General features: G+C 42.6%; 1 protein-coding gene across 1 annotated transcript; it reads left to right on the forward strand.

The window, feature by feature from the left end:
• Positions 1-1,902: 1,902 nt before the first annotated feature.
• On the forward strand, positions 1,903-13,963 carry ERI1 (exoribonuclease 1). Its single transcript, XM_071556074.1, has 7 exons — positions 1,903-2,031; positions 2,713-2,888; positions 5,191-5,401; positions 6,514-6,597; positions 7,203-7,312; positions 9,466-9,580; positions 11,508-13,963. Exons 1-7 carry the CDS (start codon positions 1,951-1,953, stop codon positions 11,748-11,750), a joined length of 1,020 nt encoding a protein of 339 aa, XP_071412175.1. The 5' UTR covers positions 1,903-1,950; the 3' UTR covers positions 11,751-13,963.
• The last annotated feature ends 3,979 nt before the right edge of the window (positions 13,964-17,942 follow it).

A 17,942-nucleotide genomic window follows, 5' to 3' on the forward strand; every position in this document is an offset into this window, starting at 1 on the left:
TCAGGCGAGTCCTGGCTGTGTGATTTGTTTTTCCTTTTATCGTGCCTCCTTGGGCTGTGCCTCTGGGAGGTATGCACCTAGTTGTAGATCTGTGCTGTTAGCAGAATCAGCAAGAGATTTGGCATTGAGTGATTCTGAGCACAGTGCCTCGTGTTTGGATTAGTATCTGTGAACCATTGCACACTCCAGCAAGGCAGGTAATTTCTGGGGAACAGCTTTTTCCCCCACTGCCTTTAGGGTGTTTTGTGGGTTTGTGATGTCAGCTCAGTGCTTCACATTGGTACCATGTTTGCATTCTCGTGAAATTGGGAGCGGACTTCGGAGACAGAGCAATAAGGCAGATGGTCTCTTCTTGGCAACAGAGGCATTAATGGCTGCTCCAGGAGGGTGAATTAAAAAAGGGAGCGAGTCCCCTCCCACTGCTGTGGTTTAAGCCCCGCTGGCAGCTGAGCACCACGCAGCTGCTTACTCACCACCACCCCCCGGTGGGAAGAGAATGGAGAAACAAAACCCAGGCATTGAGAGAAGAGCAGTTTAATGGAAACAACGTAAACTAGACTAATGATTGTAATGAGAGAGGAATAAAAGACAAGAAAGACAAGTGATGCACAAGATAAGGTTGCTCACTTCCATGATCAATGCCCAGCCCATCCCCCCGCAGTGATCAGCAGCTCCCAGCCATCTCCCCACCCTCCCGTTTATATACAGGCTTGATGCTCTGTGGTATGGAATATGCCTTTGGCCAGTTCAGGTTAACTGTCTTGGCCACGCTCCCTCCCTCCTCTTTCATTGGCAGACCATGGGAAACAGAAGAGTCCTTGACTTAGAGAGTAAGCACTGCTGAGCAACAACTGAATCATCAGTGTTTCATCCACGTTATTCTCATACTAAATCCAAAACACATAGCACTGCACTAGCTTCTAAGAAGAAAATGAATTGTATCCCAGATGAAACCAGGACACACATATAGCCCTGAGCAACTGTGTGTGACTCCACTTCCATCACCACTCTGACCTGGAGAAGACAAGACAGACCTCAGTGGCACACCTACCAAACACAGTAGTGCACAGCAGATCTAAGGGAAGGGATGTCTGCATCTGTAACAAGGTGCTGGTGTGCCAGTGAGACGGGAGGCATTACTGTGGGTGGGTGGTGGGGCCCCAGCCGGGCAAATGAGAAGATTCTAAGCTGTTCAGTGGCTGGCAGGTGTGGAGGTATCGGCATGGCTCCATCAGGTGGGTGTCACACATCGGCCTCCAGCACTGAGGGGACGCGACCGCACTTCAGGGCTGTGGGAAGCACCAGCGGAAAATTAACTGACCTGTGATGAGCAGAGATGCTTCTCTGCTCGCCTGCACCTCCTGGCCAAGGGGACCCAGAGGCCTCACATGTCGTCGTGCCACCCACCTGCCCCGCGTGTTGACCGTGAGTGAAGGGCTGCAGGGAGCGCAGGCAAGGCACCTTCCCTGGCAGGAAGGGGCGGGGGGCAGCGGAATGGCACTGGGGCCCACGGCCTGGCTGCCCATAGCCCATGGATCCGTGTTCAGAGTGCTCCGCTAAGTCAGCCTCACGAGAAGGAACATGGAAGCACAGATGAAGTGTCTGTCCGGTGTATGTTTCCCATAACACGGGCAGAGCTTCCAGAGAGCTGCCGTGACCCCAGACGCAGGGCGGACTCGTGATGCAGGAGCATCAGATGAAGGTGCCGCTGCAGAGGCGCAGGGCCGGGGCTGGGGCGGCCCGAGCGCCCGTTGCCAAGCCCACGGCAACCCTTTACGCGGGGTGCGGTGGGCGGTGAGAGGGAGGCGGGTCCGCAGCTGCTCGGTGGGACTCACGCAGCCGCCCGAGCGCGGCGGGGCGGTGGCCGCGGCGGTGGAGCCTCCCCTCCCGGGGCGGGCCCTGTGCTCTGCCCGCCCCCTCCGGGCCGTCCCCGCCGCGGCGGCCGGCGCCATGAAAGACCAGAAGGAGAGCCGCCCGGAGGCCGCTCCGGCCGAGGCGCCGGCGCCGCCCGGTTCCGCAGCTTGCCCGCCGGTGAGTGCACGGGGCGGCGGGGGCGGTGCTGCCCGGGCGGGGCTCTCTCACCCCCGCCCGCCCCTGAGGCCCGCCCGGCCCGGCCCGGCCTTCCCTGCCCTGGCCTGCCCTGCCCTGCCCTGCCCTGCCCTACCCCCGGCCGCCGCTACCGGCTCGCCCTCCCTCCCTCCCGAGGGGCCGCTAATGCCACGGGCCCGCCCCGGCGAGTCACGGCCGGGAGCCGAAATGCCACTGGTTTTGCCTCTCAGGTTGCTGCTTTATTTATCTTACTTCTGTGTGGGCACCTGCCTACGTGTCCCAGTCAGTGTGGGTTCTGGCCAATTAAGGTGTCGAGAGAAACCCCCTGATGCTGCTGAAGGATCACACCGGGGAACTCGCCTTTTCTCTTGAAGTTAGGATGCTCACTCAAGTTTTGTCTCAGGGAGCTGCTGTTCCGCTCGAAGAAAGACACTTTTGTTAGTATTCCTTTATTGTTTGTTGCTTTTTAGGAGCATCGTGCTTCAGAGCAGGCTTCAGTATTGATTTTCTTCCCCATCTATAAGCAAGTTCACTCAGGTTGATCACACGTGTAACATTGTGATGCTTTACTGCATTTTGGTGCCAAAACGATTTGTAAAAATGCTCCGGGTTCTTCTTTTGACCACCCTAAATGACTTCAGGATTTCTTTTTTTTTTTTTTAGGGTAGGCAGCATTGCAGGATCAACGATCAAGAAACTAATGGCAAAACCTCAGCTGCCAGTTCGAATGACTTCAGTGATCCAGTTTACAAAGAAATTGCTATAACCAATGGTTATATCAACAGAATGACCAGAGAAGAGCTCAGAAGTAAGCTTGCAGAGTTCAAGCTTGAAACCAGGTTAGGCTTGTTTGTAAACATTTATCTTTGAGAGAATAAAGGGATGATTATTTTAAAATTTACAAGCTCAGCACAGAGTGAAAAGCAGACACAGCACTAAGCACCATTTGTTTTATGTGCAATCTTGTTGCAGTGTTTGCTGTAGTATTAATGCATGTTAATACATACTGCCCAATGAGTGGTGTCTCAACTGGTAACCCAAAGAACTGAAAGAATATGTGACTGTAGGGTACCTCTCATCACAATTTTGTTCACAGGGGAAAGAAGAGCTGCAGTGATTCTTAGGTGATGTTGCAGACCTTCAGCATATAGAAACTTGCTTCAGACATAAATATTTTCATTTACTGTACCACTATAGATTTGGTACGTGCTAGAAACTGTGGTGCTGAGGCTCAGGATTTAGTCAATGCAGATGACAAGTATCTTTAGGTGGAGAGTTTGCTGCTCTGAATAGATGTGCTAGAATAATGTGAAAAGCATTATAAGCTAGATTTGTGCTCAGTGGGGAAGAGGAAAGGGAATACACTGTAGTTCTTGCTGTATTGGAAATGACCTGCAAGACTCTGATATTGCTGTGGCCAGACAAATTTGAGATACTGTGTAAAAAGTCAGCTGGGAAAAACAAAGTGCATTGTTTCTGTAGGCAGCAGTAATGAGGAAAGAGTGGTGGGGAGTTAGCAAAGTGAGCAGCTTCTGCTCTCTAGGATGAGGGAATATGACAGGTGAGATGGAGTCTAAAAGGATAAGTCTAGCTTTCTAGAGATGACAGAGACTGCAGGGGAGAGGCTGTTCAGAGAGAAAAAAGTAAAGAAATTAGCAGAGATTGATTTGAGCAGAATCAAAGGGAAAACGTGGTGTGGAGGAGGGAAGTGCAGCCTGCTACCGCCATCACATCTGTCTGCAGATGATCTGCCTGCATAGTTTTTTCAAGTCTTCCTTTGGTTAAATTAACTTAGTGCCTTAGGAAGAAAAAAAATTATCATTGCTTGAGAAAATTTTTGTTAAAACAGATTAGATTTATATAGCTATTCAGCAGTTACTCTGATCTAAAAGTAAAAAGCAGAATTCAAATAGTGTATGATGTGTTTGTGGTCTCCTCCCAGGTTATAAGTTTTCTATTTGCATTTTTTGTTCAGTTGTAAATGCAGAAAACTTTCAACTTCTCTTTTACCTAAGTGTGACTTCTTTTGTCAATATATTCAATTAAGTTAGTCGGACTATTTCTTACCTGTAAAGAAATAGTGCATCAGCTCTAATATGGAGGATTGAGCAGATTGGCACACACCATCTTTTCCCTTGAGGGTATTGTGATAGCAGATCTTCTCTTTTCAACTTTTTTATAAGTTTGGTGAAGAAAAAGGTGACTTTCCATCAGCTCCCCATACTGTTTCAACATTGAACAAACTGGTCGTTGAATTGAACCAGATTAATAAACCAGAGTGAAGAAGAGTTATCTCTGCAGAAGCAGCTCTTGTTCTGAAATGCAGGTGGTCTGATTTGAGATTTTCTTTATGGATCAGTGTGTTGCTTTTCTGATAATTCCTATTGCAACTTCCGTGATTTCATTTGTAGTGTGTAATTTTGAACATAACTTTCTTTGAAGAGTAAATTCCCCTTGTTTTTTCAGCTCTGGTTTGGTACAGTGGCAGTTCTGACACCTGCACTTGCATAGTTTAATGTTTGTATTAAAAAGACAGTAAGTACCTTCAGTCTCCTGCCACTGCAAATTTATGTATAGCCACAAACCTGACAAGCAGGATCTTGTCCAGGAAGTTTTTCTGACAACTGGAATCTCAAGTGCTTTATTTTAGTAGAGTTATTCAAGCTCAATCTGAAATTCAAATTGAGAGGGTTTTGGCTGGATTCCGTGTTACCTGTGCCACTGGTGCAGAAAGATCTTGAGCATGAGTCATTTCAGGCAGAGGGCACAAGGGAGTACAAGTGAAGCAGTGCTGCTTCCAGGGCCAGGGTCATCTAGGAGCAATCTACAAAGGCTTGGGCTTTGCAAAGTCTTTGGCTGCTGAGTCTTGCTAAAGTGGAGGTGACTGCAGCATCTCTGTGCTGTGCTTCCCAGTCTGTCCGTGATTTTGTCTGGGTGTGTTGGTTTTTGGGAGGTATCTCAGCCTTTGTTGCCCCAGATAATGGATCGTTAACTGTAAGATTAATTCAGACTTGATAAGTGCTGGTGTTCAAAATGAGGTTAACAAATTATGAACTTAGAAATGCTAAATACAGCTTCAGTTTTACAATGGGGAAGCAATTAATTAAATGAGAGTGCAATCTTTGTCACTTATCTCTTTAGAGGAGTGAAGGATGTACTGAAAAAGAGACTAAAAAACTATTACAAGAAACAGAAGCTGATGCAGAAGGAACACATTAGTGGAGACAGCTGCTATGACTACATCTGTGTTGTTGACTTTGAAGCAACATGTGAAGAAGGAAACCCACCTGAATTTGTACATGAAATAATTGAGTTTCCTGTTGTCTTAGTAAACATGCATACCATGGAAATAGTAAGTGATCTAATCGCTGTGTTGGTTTGCTGTTCTTTGATGTAACTTCTTTGCATCTGAAAGTCTAGATTAGTTCTAAGGTAGATGTTGAACCATTTTTTTTTTAAAGACCTATCCTCTGTTCATCTTAAGTACAAACAAAGCCTTCTTTCTGTTCTGAAAGCATCTGGATTAGAGCATTCTCCTGCTGTTGATTCCCTCTATTGATAGGAGTTTCTCAGTCGTCCATGTCTGTTCCTTCCTGCCCTTTCTTTACCTGCTTTAAGATCTACGATTCTATTTTGGGGACTCAAGAGATTCATCATAATCAAAAATAAGCAAACTTTGTGGTCCTGTGTGAGGCAATCCAGAAGACACTAATACAGAGGTCTAGAAAATGAGATTGAGTGAACTCTGCCTCTTGCCAGGCTATACTGTTTCCACAATTTGAAACACTTTGTAGGCATTTGGCAGCTTAACTGCTCTGTTCCAGTACAGCTTTCTTGTAGGAAAAACTTCTTGCTGTCTATCTGAATCTGGGTGACTCAGTGAAACAGAGGATGTGCACACACCTCTGAGTAATGGTTCATTTATCAAGAACTAAGAGGAAAAGGATTTGCAGTAATCACTGTGATGCTACATCAGAGTGTAGCTGCATGTATGACTAATTGCAGAAAGGGGATTGTGCAGATTAGCAAGATTGTTTTTATTACCTTTAGAGTTACAGGAAACACCATGGTTTTAAAGTCTGTCCCAAAGGGGTTGTGCTGTTTTAGCAGTGGGGATTTGGGGCTTGCTTTTTGCCATGAAACTTGCCTGCAGTCTTCACTCTTGTATTGCTTAGTTTCCCAGAGTGAGGTGTCTGCCCTTCTCCCCTCTTAGATCCACATTTCTGCTCTTTGGTGCCCGCTGGCTGAGAGGAAGGACATGTTCCTGTTGGAAAGCCATTAATCCCTTTAGGAATCTGATGATGGCCAGTTGTGAGGCTTATATTGGCTGAGGAGGTACATGCTCCTATTTGCCTCCAGCAGGACAAGTAGCTGCTCTTGCCTTTGGGCTGTAGGCAAGCCAGAGGAGTTGCCTTGGGGGCTGCACATTGTGCTACAGCTGAGCATTTGATTCTCTCATTACAGGAGGATACCTTTCAGCAATATGTGAAGCCAGAGATTAATCCCAAGCTTTCAAACTTCTGCATCAGTCTGACAGGAATAACCCAGGTAATTTGCACTTCTGTTTCTTCAGGGAAAAAAATGTGGTGTCATGTGTTTTTTCAGACTAGTAATCTTGAATGGTAATCTTTCATGGTTATTTTTATTTAAGGCCTATTTTCTTAATTCTTGTTTTTTTTCCTGTCCCAGTTACAACACTACAGTGGTCATTTTGTAGGGAAAAGCATTCACTTTGTAATTCATGTATTGAGACTTAATCTTTAGCAGAGGAAAGCACCTTTTGAATTGCACTGGTTCCCTTCTAAGATTTTTATTCTAAAGATTTTAGAGTCTTAGGGATGGCAGTGGCCTGTGGTCAAGTAACATGAGCAGGAGCCTAGGAAACAAGCTCAAAAGGCTTTAATCAAAGTTCAGCTGCTGACTAACCTTGTCACCTTTGCAGAAGCTATTACGAGCTTGGCTCTTTTAGTGGTGCTTTTGTGGTGCTATTTATTTAAGTTTAGAAAAATCTGTGCAGTTGTCTGTTAACATGTAATCTGGTTTTCTAAAGATTTTGGTGATGAAGGCAACTTTGTAAGTACACTTCATGCTGGTTTTTGGTTGTTTTTTTTTTCTGAAAAATGTTCCTCACTTTGTTTTTTTTATTCTCTCAGGACATTGTTGATAAAGCTGATGCTTTTCCTCAAGTTCTGCAGAATGTCATAGAGTGGATGAGACAGCGAGAACTGGGAACAAAGTATAGCTATGCCATGTTAACAGATGGGTATGTCCTTGTGCAACCTTCAGCACGATCTAAAACTGCAAAGCCGTGTTTATTTGGGAGAGTGTTGTTAAAAGGTGGATCAGGACACTGCCATTTTGCTGTTTTATTTTAATTGAAGCTTTTGGGAAAATCAGGAAAGCTGAACTGAACGATTTGAAATGAAGCTTAAATCCGTCAGATGGCGCCATTTCTTTCCTAGTGGTCTGTGTGCAATGAAGTGCTGTTGAACAGGCTTTTTATGCTTTGTTGTTGCTGTCGTTCTCCATTTGCATCTGGCCTTCATGTAGCACATAATACCTGAAAGTAACACTGCAGTTCAGTTCCAGGCAAATTCTGTGCCCTGAGACTTCAGAGATGTGTGGTGATTGTGCTGTACTATCCTCTCTGTGTGTTGGTGTTAATGCAATACATCCTGCAGATTTTGCCAGAACACAATAATGGATTATGATGTTTATGGAACAAGGAGAAATAGCTAGCATAGAAATTTCTCTGCTTTGGCTTAGAGGGCTGTGGCTCTGGTGGGTCCCAGCTCTGACAAGCTTTGTGTGTGAGGGATTTCTAGTTCCCTGAATTGCCAGTTGAACTTGCTCTCTCAAGAGGTCTGTGTGGAAAATCCAGTCCCCTAATATGACTGCAAAGTGAACAGGTCGTGACATCCAGATACATCTGTGATGCAATATTGTTGTTGTGATCTCAGCTTTGTTACATGGTGAAATACAGTGGTTGAGCCTTGTCTTGTATAGCACTGGCCAGGGAATTTTTTTGCAGGTGATGCTTGTCTTTTAGCTGTGAAACATTACTATTCTGTTAACATACCTGCTTTCCTCATTCTCTTGGAAGCAGGGATTTGAGTAGGATAGGGAGTTTTTGACACGGGCTGTGTTGAGGTGAATGATGTTGAGGTGAATGATTTTCATGTTTGCCTGCAGTAGGAGTTCATACACACAAACTGGAGTTTATGACAAGAGTGTGGGGAATCTTAGTGCAACTTCCTAACAATTCTGTCAAGTAAAACACAGATAAATATTCTATAGTATGAGTAGTTTGAAAAATAATGTATCATAGTATATTAATGGATACATAACTAAAGTTTTTTAACTAACCCAACTAAATTAACAAGTGAGAAATTATTTTTAGTCATGAGACCTTTTTCTCAAAATTCCTGAAGATTTAGACAGTTACTGTGAGTCACAGGCCTTTTCTGGGTAAGAACCTGTATCACTGAAATGTTGCTGTGTCCAGTGTGAACAGTGAAGCTATTTAAAAAGCTGTCCCACAAGCCTTGAGGTGTACGGTATAGATCCATGTACACCATAAAAATAAGAAGTTCACATAATGCCATTCTGATTTTAATTAATTTAGGGAACTATGGTGAATTCCATTTGACTTAATTTTTAACCTGTGATTGCGTTGCTATCTTTGGAAACAACAGTGAATTAAAAAGAGAAGATGCTAAAGTAAAACTGGTGCAAGACTGTTTATATTACTGAGCCTAAATATCTCTGGAATTCCCTCCAGAGGAAATTCCTTAAGGAAAACACATGCAGTGAAGTTTCCATATAGGTGAGGTTATGTACTCTCACATAAACAGCTAACATAGATAGGAAGAAAAGATACATTTTAGCTTGAAGCTTGCAAACTTGTTGGAGTAGTTCTCTTCAGGAAAGCAGACTACAAGTGCTTATGATTACAGTTTGATCTTTTTGTAAAGATTTTCTTTCTTATAAAACTTAGTGCAGGCTTGTTTCAGTAACCTGGGTGAAGCAGAGAGATGCACGTGTACCCAAGGAAGCAGGAAAATTTACGGTGTCGCTTCCCCAAGGGCTGTGTAAGCATCTCATTTATGGGCAGTTTTTGGAGTAGATGTGGTAAGTGGAGTAGTGGGTGCACCATTTTTTGCTTTAACCATCCATGACCTGAAACAATCCTAAGGAAAGTCTTGCTCATGTCATTATTTTTTTCCTCCTTGATTAAATTCATATTAAAAAATCCCTTATCATTCCTATAGCAAAAGAGCTTTTCCTAAACTGTTTTCCTTCTATTGATCACCAGAGACAAGACAGCTTTTAATACTAAAACTGTGCAATATGTAGAATATGGGATTATGAGTAATATATTATATTGCTAATGTTTTTCTCTTTTAACTTTTTAAGATCTTGGGATATGAGTAAATTTTTGAACATCCAGTGCCGTATTAGCCGTATCAAATACCCTTCTTTTGCCAAAAAGTGGATAAATATTCGCAAATCATATGGGAACTTCTATAAGGTTTGTATAAATTGTTATTTTTCTTAAAGGAAAATTTGATTTATAAGTCTAGAATGTTCTCTTGTGCTTGTCATATGTACTTGTGTAGTATAAAATTATAGTACTTAAACTAGTTGCCTGGGGCCTAATTTTCAAATATGTTTCATGTCCAGATCTCACTTCACTAATGGAAGATCATATAATGTAGTGCATTTTGATTTTAATCTGGTTTTTAAGAGTTAGGATGTGCTCCATAAAGGATTGTGTAAAAATGTCATACTGGCCCTCTTAGATCAATTGTATCTTGATGTAGTTCAGCTGAAAAGACTCTCTCTTGATTTTTCAGTTATTTTTCCCTGTTTTCATGTAATACACTGCAGAACTAATTTACACCACTGCTCTCAGATAATATTGACTTCAGACAGTGTCATGAGGACAGAGAAAGATTAGGATATATCTACAGTGGAATCAAATTGTCAAGAGAAAAGTAATACCAGGTTCAGTGCTGGACCTTACTGCTGCTTTCTGTCAGATTACCATAAAATGAGTTATTGGAGATTCTGACAAATTCCTAATCAGCCTACACTAAACCACTTTTTTTGAATGTGATTCCAGCCTAGCTGATGGTCTTCTCTTGAAGAGCTTTTTCATACTAAGTGTAACCTCTAGATGAAAAAGAGGTTGACATTTAATAAGAGAAGAGCTTTACAACTTTGTGCTTGGCAATTATTGCAGGGTTCCTCCATTTCTCCCCTAATTATTGTGCCTTCTCTGCATGATGGTTTCTGTTTGAAACATGCTGGGACAGAGCAGTTTTATTAGTCCTATCAGCTTTAACTCAGGCAAACCAACTTTTTCCTGCTCTACTGAGGCACCATCAGAGGCAATGAAGATTGTAACTTGAAAGGAGTCAGGTTTTTTGTGTGGTGTTTTGGGGTGTGTGTTTTTTTTTAATATATGTAAACAGCTGTAGCATTTATAGTTGTTCAGTGCTTCTGTTTAGCTGTCCTGTGCTGCTATGGAATCTGTTGTTAGGTAATAGATAAAACTGATGACAAGGAACGTATTGTAGCTTTCCCATGGAACATCCCACAACCTGCACTGTGCCTGCTCTTTCCAGTTTGTGTGTGTTACTGGAGTTGCATATTGCCAGGTTTTGGCTACTGTGCTGTTGCCATTCTGCCTGTCTGTTAAATCCAGTAGTATGGTGGAGTATCTTGGAACTTGTCATGTCCCATGTTGCCCCACCCCAGCCACCACCATTACCAAAAGAGCGAGCTAAAGTTTTCATTTAAAGTTACCCTTCGGTTTTTATTTAACGTTTCCCAGGAACAGGTGTACATTTAATAGTTAATCAAGAGAAGGCTTGGGGCTTTAGCTGGTGTTGCACTTTGTATGGGTACGTCAGTTAAGTTTCCTTGTCTGTTCATGCTGTTGGTCACCCATGTAAACATGGGCTGCTCTAGGGGTTGCTGATCTGTTCCTGTCGTGGTTGGGGGCCTTCAGGAGCTTGGTGGCAGTGAGAATCAGGAGTCTGCTCCTTCTTTAACCATTTAGCATTTTAAAGGAAAACCAAAATCTGATTCTTTCTGCAATGCCACAGCGGGTTGTAATTTGTTTTTCATTAAGATTGTTAAACCTATCTAGGCCGTGGCTTCCACCCTTGCCAGTGCAGGCGCATCCTGAGCTGGTGCTGGTGAGAGGCTCTTGGCATCATCCTGAGTCTAGACAAGCTCCTGCTGACTATGTCTTCTCTGTAAAAGTGAGAGTGTCTGTCTCACCAAGGTGCTTTGAAGTTAAATTGTTAGTGATCTGACAGAAGGCAACATGAAAGCTGTATGTGACTTAAGTAGACTTAAAATCTGTATGTGTTTCTACTGCACTGTATTAGATTAAAAAGACTCGGTACAGACCGTAATCCTGCAATGTTACTCATTTTCTCCATCAGGTTCCTAGGAACCAGACCAAACTGACAATCATGCTTGAAAATCTGGGCATGAATTATGATGGGAGACCTCACAGTGGACTTGATGACTCTAAAAACATTGCAAGGATAGCTATAAGGATGCTTCAGGATGGCTGTGACCTGCGGGTAAACGAGAGAATTCATGGTGGACAGCTGATGACAGTCTCCTCTTCAGCCCCCTTAGAGGGAGCCCCTGCTCCACAGATGCCCCGCTACAGAAACTAACAGTGCAGGGCTCTGCCTCAGGAACGGCCCTCAGATACTCACTAAAGACTCTGTAGAGCTTACTAAACAGCCGCCTCTGCCAGCTCGTCTGCCATGCAGAATTCTAAAGCACCTTAACTAAGCATCTCCATTGAAATAAAGAGCAGCGTGGGAGCTCTTTGAAGCCTGTTGCAGCAATTTTTTTTATACTAATGATTTTTGTTGTTTCAAACTTTGCTAGAAATAAGGTTGATATGCAGAATCCAGGCAGAGTGTTAAGCTTTTGAGAACATGTAATTTAAACACCTGCCTGTGTGCTGCCTTTCCACTCCAGCCTGTGGGTAGTATTTATTCACTGTGCTGTGCTCTAATCATATCTAGCATCTGCTTATTCATTGCACACAAATAAGCCATTGCTGGAAGAAGTGAAATAGCAAGTGGTCGGGCTGGCCTTTCCTGATAAAGCACTTTTCTAAGGTTCCTGCCAACATTTTTGGTTTTTTACAAAGTCTAAGAGAAATGGGAGCATGCTCATCAATTCTAAAGCAGTGTGTGGGGCTTTTCTTTAAGAGAGATGTTTGTGTGCTTCCTCATAAAGTACAAGAGCTGTGTATTGAACAAAAATTTTGTTAATGCAGTATGATAGTATTTTTTTAACCCGTATTTCAAAAGAGAAGGTTCTTCAGATTTTCACTTTGAGGATCACATCTCCTATTCCTGCTACACTCATAGCTGCCCCTTAATTTAATGCCACTTTCAGACACTGTCAGCTGTTTGGGCTTAAAAATGAAGGAAGTAAAAGTAAGTTCAAAACATGCCAGATCATCAAAATTTTGTGCTCTGTGATTATTACATGAAACAAAATGGGAAGCTTCTTGTTCATGCCAAGGACATGCTCAACTGTTTTTGGTGTCTTCTTGTGCTTCTGACACCATGAAGCCATGCCTTTATCTCAAAATCTAATGTTGGAAGATTAATATAATTTTATTAGTAAAGACCACAGCTAATTACTAACAACTGCTTTCTTCCCAGACCTCAGATAAGATGATATTCAAAAGAGACCAAAGTGTTAATTTATTTTGCCTCCATGGGCTGTTACAAGGTACAGCATCATGTAATCAGCTTTGCATTAGAATGGCTTGCTCTCAAAAGTGAATTTTGGTTGCTCTTAGTCAAAAAAAAGTTAGTTTGCTATCCCTATGCTACAATTCATTCTTTCTACCACTTTACATTCAGGAAACAACCAGTTAATAAAGCTTTGTTGAGAACATTACTGTTTGACTGATCAGACTCTTCCTAGGCCCTGTCTTCTGACTTTTAAATCACAGCAGTGAAAATGCGAAAACTTCTATTTTAAATTCATATAAGAGGGAAAAGTATTGGCCAATTCTCAGTTGCTTCATATATGTCTTCCCCGAGTCACTGACTTGGATAAGACAACTGTATTAACTGCTTTGGAATTATGGATGGAGTTTTTTTTTCCTGAAAGAAAATATTTGTTCTACTTGTAGTGTTTTATTGAAATTTACAGTTTCTTTTCTTTCTGTCCCCACAATTTATGGATTTTTCAGAAAGGTCACATCCAAATCTTTGATATGCAAACTCCTAAAATACCATTTATCTCTCAGCCCGTATTTTGTACAAATTCTTATATATGTGCTTACCACTGTAGCAACCATAGTATCCTCTTTTCTGAAGAACTGTGGTAATTTACTGTTTTTTGGTCTCTGAGTTACTGTTGTGCAGGTTTCTGTGATGAAATTGAGTCTGTCTCAGCAGATCTCCCTTTGGCATGCTGGCAGCCAGAGACTTTATCACCAGTCTTTTATTTACAGGTCTGCAACCAGGCTCACAGTCTAATGAAAAACTTCTCTTTGTTACACATTATACTACAGGTTGCATAAGAGTTGTTGTAATTTTGCATCATTTATTTTAAGTACAGACTTGTTTATTTTTGTTAAATAACTTCAAAAAGATATTTTGAGATAAGGGTTAAATAATAATTGTTTTCTGTTTGCTGCTTGAGTAGGTTGGGGGTTTTTTGGTCAGTGAGTTGCAGAAATCAGTAAAATCATTCCAGATGCTATTTTGTCTAAGTTGGATTAACGTAAGCTGTAACTATTTTCACAGAATATTTGATTCTGTGATTTTTGAGATGTAGTGAATTTTAACAATGTTTTGCTGGTTTGCTTGAAATTTAAACAAACTTATTAAAATTATTTTGTATTTTGAAATATGTTAGGTACTGATTTTTGCCTTAAAAGCATGAGATGATTTCAGCAGTCTTGGAGGTCTTGGTGTCAACACTGCTCATTTATTAGTCTTCTTTGGTGGGCTGGCAACATTGCAGGGCTGGGTGGCATAAATGTCATGCATGTGACTAGTTCACAACACTCAGTAAAGGATGAATTTTTCTGGTTGCTTTCTACTATGGGGGAAGAGGAGGCATTTAAGAGATAAAAAATGTGGTATGTTGATTTTGCTAGTCACGCTTGTGTTCAGCCAAATGATGGTTTTTCAGATTGATCTCATTTGTTTGTCCAGAGAAACTTGCTAAGTGCATCTACTCTAATGAATATTTTCATTTATTAGAGGAGTCATCCCATGCTGGAAAAAATAACTGACAACTGTGTACAAAACAAACTCGGTTTTATGCAGAAGAAAAGCACGCAGACATTGCCCTGTGAGGCCTTGTTCTGTTGTTGTTTTTTATTTCACGTTTCAGGAGCTGTACTTGAGCAATTCTATACTACTGCAGACAGCCTTTGTAGAACAGTAGCAAACTTAAAGGAATTGCAGACTAATTTCAACATAAGTCTTTCAAGTAGATTTCTTAATATGTATTTATATGAATGTGAAGGGATTTCACAGAATCTTGTGGTTATGTTAGGAAAAAAAGGTTTCTCAGACAGGTTAAAGAGCAATAGCCTCTCTGTCTCGATGAGCAAATGGGAAGAAGAGGTTACAACAATTTGTACCCTCCTGTCAATCTCCCAGTGAGGTACAGCTACAGGGGCAACTCACTGCAGGTCAGTTGTCCACAGAAACTGCTCCTGTCTGTGCTTGTCTTAAAATAAGGTAATTTAATAATTTAGTTTAACAAGGTAGTTGTTGTTTTCATATTTTTTTGGAAATTACCATTGCAGTGAGGAGGGGGCTGTTCTCAGCAATGGAAGTAAATAAAAACCCCAGTTCACCTTGAGTTAAGTTCTTACGCCCTTGGAGAGCTCTTGGTGCTTCACTGCAGGCCTTTGCCACTCTCTGGTAACCTTGCAAAAGAAGTGAGGTTTTTCACTCATTTTCTCTCATCCTGCACATCCCATGGCTGTTTTAAGTCCTCCTTTTCCCTTTTGCTTTCACTTTTGAACATTTGTCTCCTCTGGAAGGAAGTTTGTGCTAGGTGAGATCTTTGTATGTTCTTTCTAATCTGGGAAAAAAAGAGTAACAACCAACAGGCCCTTTAGAAAGAAATTGGAAGTCCTACCTGTGAAGGATACGTGTCAGGAAACAAATTACTGACTGCAGGCTTTTGAAATGGGCTAGATGTATAGAACATCATTCTGTTGCAACAAAGTCCATTCCAGCCACCTCTCAAGGACTTCGTGTTTCACAGCCCGATGGTAGCAGTGACACTTACCAGGAGGATTCCCCGGATGGAGGTATATGAAGTAGCCAGGTGATGGTCAGTACACGCTTTGCTCCGCTCTGTTCTGAGCTGGGACCTTAGCTGTGAGTATGGATGCAGACAGGGCTTTGCAGGTTGAGAAGCTGCTTCTCTCTTGGGTTCCCTCTAGGTCACTCCTTTCCCATTAACAGCCTCCAACACTGACTGGCTTTTGGCCTCTTTAAATTGGAGGAGTTTGTGTTGTGAGAGAAAAGCCTGAAGTAGTTTAAGGAGCGTGGCTCCTTAAACTAAATGAATGTGACTTCCTTGCATGATGTGGCCTCACATGATAAAAACGCCTTTTTTGAATGAATGGCAAGTGCCTTGGACACCTCTTTATGGCAGAGGTGACCTCTGGGTGGGTTCTGATTAGGGAGTTGATTGCATGGCTCAGGAGTTCTCTCCTCTGTGGCTGCTCTGTTTATGGGTGCCCATGGGTAGTCCCATGCCCTGCTCCTGCAGTCTTAACTTGGTGTGTGGTCATGACTGCACAACTTAATTGTAAATCTTGAGATGCTGTTTGCAGGTATATTGTGGGGTTTTCCTGCCTAGTTTCTTGGCTAAATCAGTGCTAGTTGTGTTTTTTGCTAGTTGAAGTGAATGGTAGTAATGGTCTTCCATTGTTGGAAAGTACTTGCAGGTGACCTCCCATGTTTATGTTCCCTGTTTCAATGACATTGATTGTTAAAGAGCACATAAAGCCAAATGGACCTCTGTGAGCCAGAGGTGTCCCAAATAAGCAATTCCTGCTTCATCGTGGTTGTGTTTAAGTTTGGGATGGCACGCTGGTCCCAGGCTGCAGCCGGCTGAGAAGCGTGACACACCTTCCCAGAGAGCAGCGTACTCAGCCAAACGCTTTGTGTTTGCAATCCATACGATTTGGAGATCTCCTTGCTGTGTTCCTTTCTTTATTTTGTAGTAATTCCTAGCTTGAATTGATAAGTAGTTGAATACTTACAATCTGCACAGCATGAAAGCACTTCATGTGTGATTTATAGACAGGTGCAGCAGCCAGCTGTATGAGACTCAGTGTGCCTCCCTCTCTCACTTGAAAACACTCCTGTGCTTGTGATTCATTTCCATTCATCCATATATGGACTAAGATGATAGAGACCTAAAAAGAAGGGAGAAGTGCCATGTTATTAAGCTGATCTAGGCAGGTTAGGCCAAGTGTGTGCTTGTACTTCTCCAGATAGTCTGTGTTTAATGCAGTTGAACTTTGAGAGCAGGCTTTTTGGCATACCAAACACCATGTCAGAGAGGGTAACTGACTGCTTGTGTACTCTATATTCTGGCTGTATTTACAATCTGGAAGATAGCATGGTCATATATGGGCGTATTCTACAAAGAGAGGGAAGACGGCACCAGCCACTCATGTTAGTGATAACTCTGCTCCAAATGGGAGGCTGGACAAGAGACCTCCCCACCTCCTTGCCAAACAACACTGCTGTGGTTCTGTGAAAACCAGTCAAGGGGAAAAATAAGCTGTAAATTCTCCAGTAGTCTTGATCTGCTGCTGGGATCACTTAGTTAACTAGGAATTTTTCATGTGATTTTAGCCACAGACAGAGCCTTCGGACCAACTTTACTCTCAGAGGACTCAGTTTTTCGTTAGAGTGCTGTTCTTTCCTACCAGACAAGTGTCCTGCGATGTATTAGTCTGGAAAGTTAATCCATGTCCTGCCAGAAGTAATACCCATAAAGCAGGTCACCACACCTGTTGAGTCTTGAATAAACAGGCAGGCTTGAAGATAAGAGGCATTTATTTGAGCTGAAAAGCCTGGGACTGTCGTGGCTGGAAAAAAAATCAGGCATCCAGCCCAGGTGGGAGTTGTGGTGGTGCCTTCAGAGCCTGTCTGTTGGTGTGCTGCAGATCTTCGGGAGCGGTTTCCATCAGCTGTGCTGGTATTCTGTTTCTCCCTGTTAATGTGTAGTTACAAACCCCTCTCAAAGACTTCACATTTGATGGTTTGGGGGCTGGCTTCTCTGAAATTTACTAGCTCACTCCTTGTTCTTACTTGTTTTGCTTACATGAAATAGTCCTTCCCTGACCCTGCCTGTACTGATTTTCTAACAAGCCTTGTCTGTTTGCACTGCTGGCCTGACTGTTATGAAGAGGTCTTACAGAAACCTTATCAGTTCAGGGACATTGCCTTGTGTAGTGCAGCGCTGTGGTTCCTGAATGCTGCAGCCAGTTAACAGACACTTAACTGTAGGAAGAACAGTGTAAGTAATTTGAGAATCTCTTGGCTTTCTTCACAAGTCATGGCAAACAGCTTGTGGCAAATTCTCATGGTTTAATGGCACTTTCATTCATGCATGCTGTCATATGCACATCTCTGGAGGTGCTGCTACCAGTAGAGGTTCTAAACCATGGGAAGGACAGGATCATTTTGAAACTGAATGCTAATTAAGTTAGATGTGTGATGGGTGTTTGTCTAATTGGTATTTGTTTCTGCACTAGAGCTGCACTGGTAAGTGTAGCATCATGTGGAGGAGGCAGAGTGGCACTTCAGTAGACTGAGCAAGCATCCTGTTGCTTTTGATTT

The sequence above is a fragment of the Pithys albifrons genome, chromosome 5 (genome assembly GCF_047495875.1).
Source record: "Pithys albifrons albifrons isolate INPA30051 chromosome 5, PitAlb_v1, whole genome shotgun sequence".
Classification (NCBI taxonomy): domain Eukaryota; kingdom Metazoa; phylum Chordata; class Aves; order Passeriformes; family Thamnophilidae; genus Pithys; species Pithys albifrons.

Bases quoted from the DNA above. Each gene is read 5' to 3' on its own strand.
- ERI1 (XM_071556074.1), top strand. From the start codon at position 1,951: ATGAAAGACCAGAAGGAGAGCCGCCCGGAGGCCGCTCCGGCCGAGGCG. The intron at 6,598-7,202 runs GTAATTTGCACT...TTATTCTCTCAG, and splicing joins GTCTGACAGGAATAACCCAG to GACATTGTTGATAAAGCTGA. The intron at 7,313-9,465 runs GTATGTCCTTGT...TAACTTTTTAAG, and splicing joins TATGCCATGTTAACAGATGG to ATCTTGGGATATGAGTAAAT.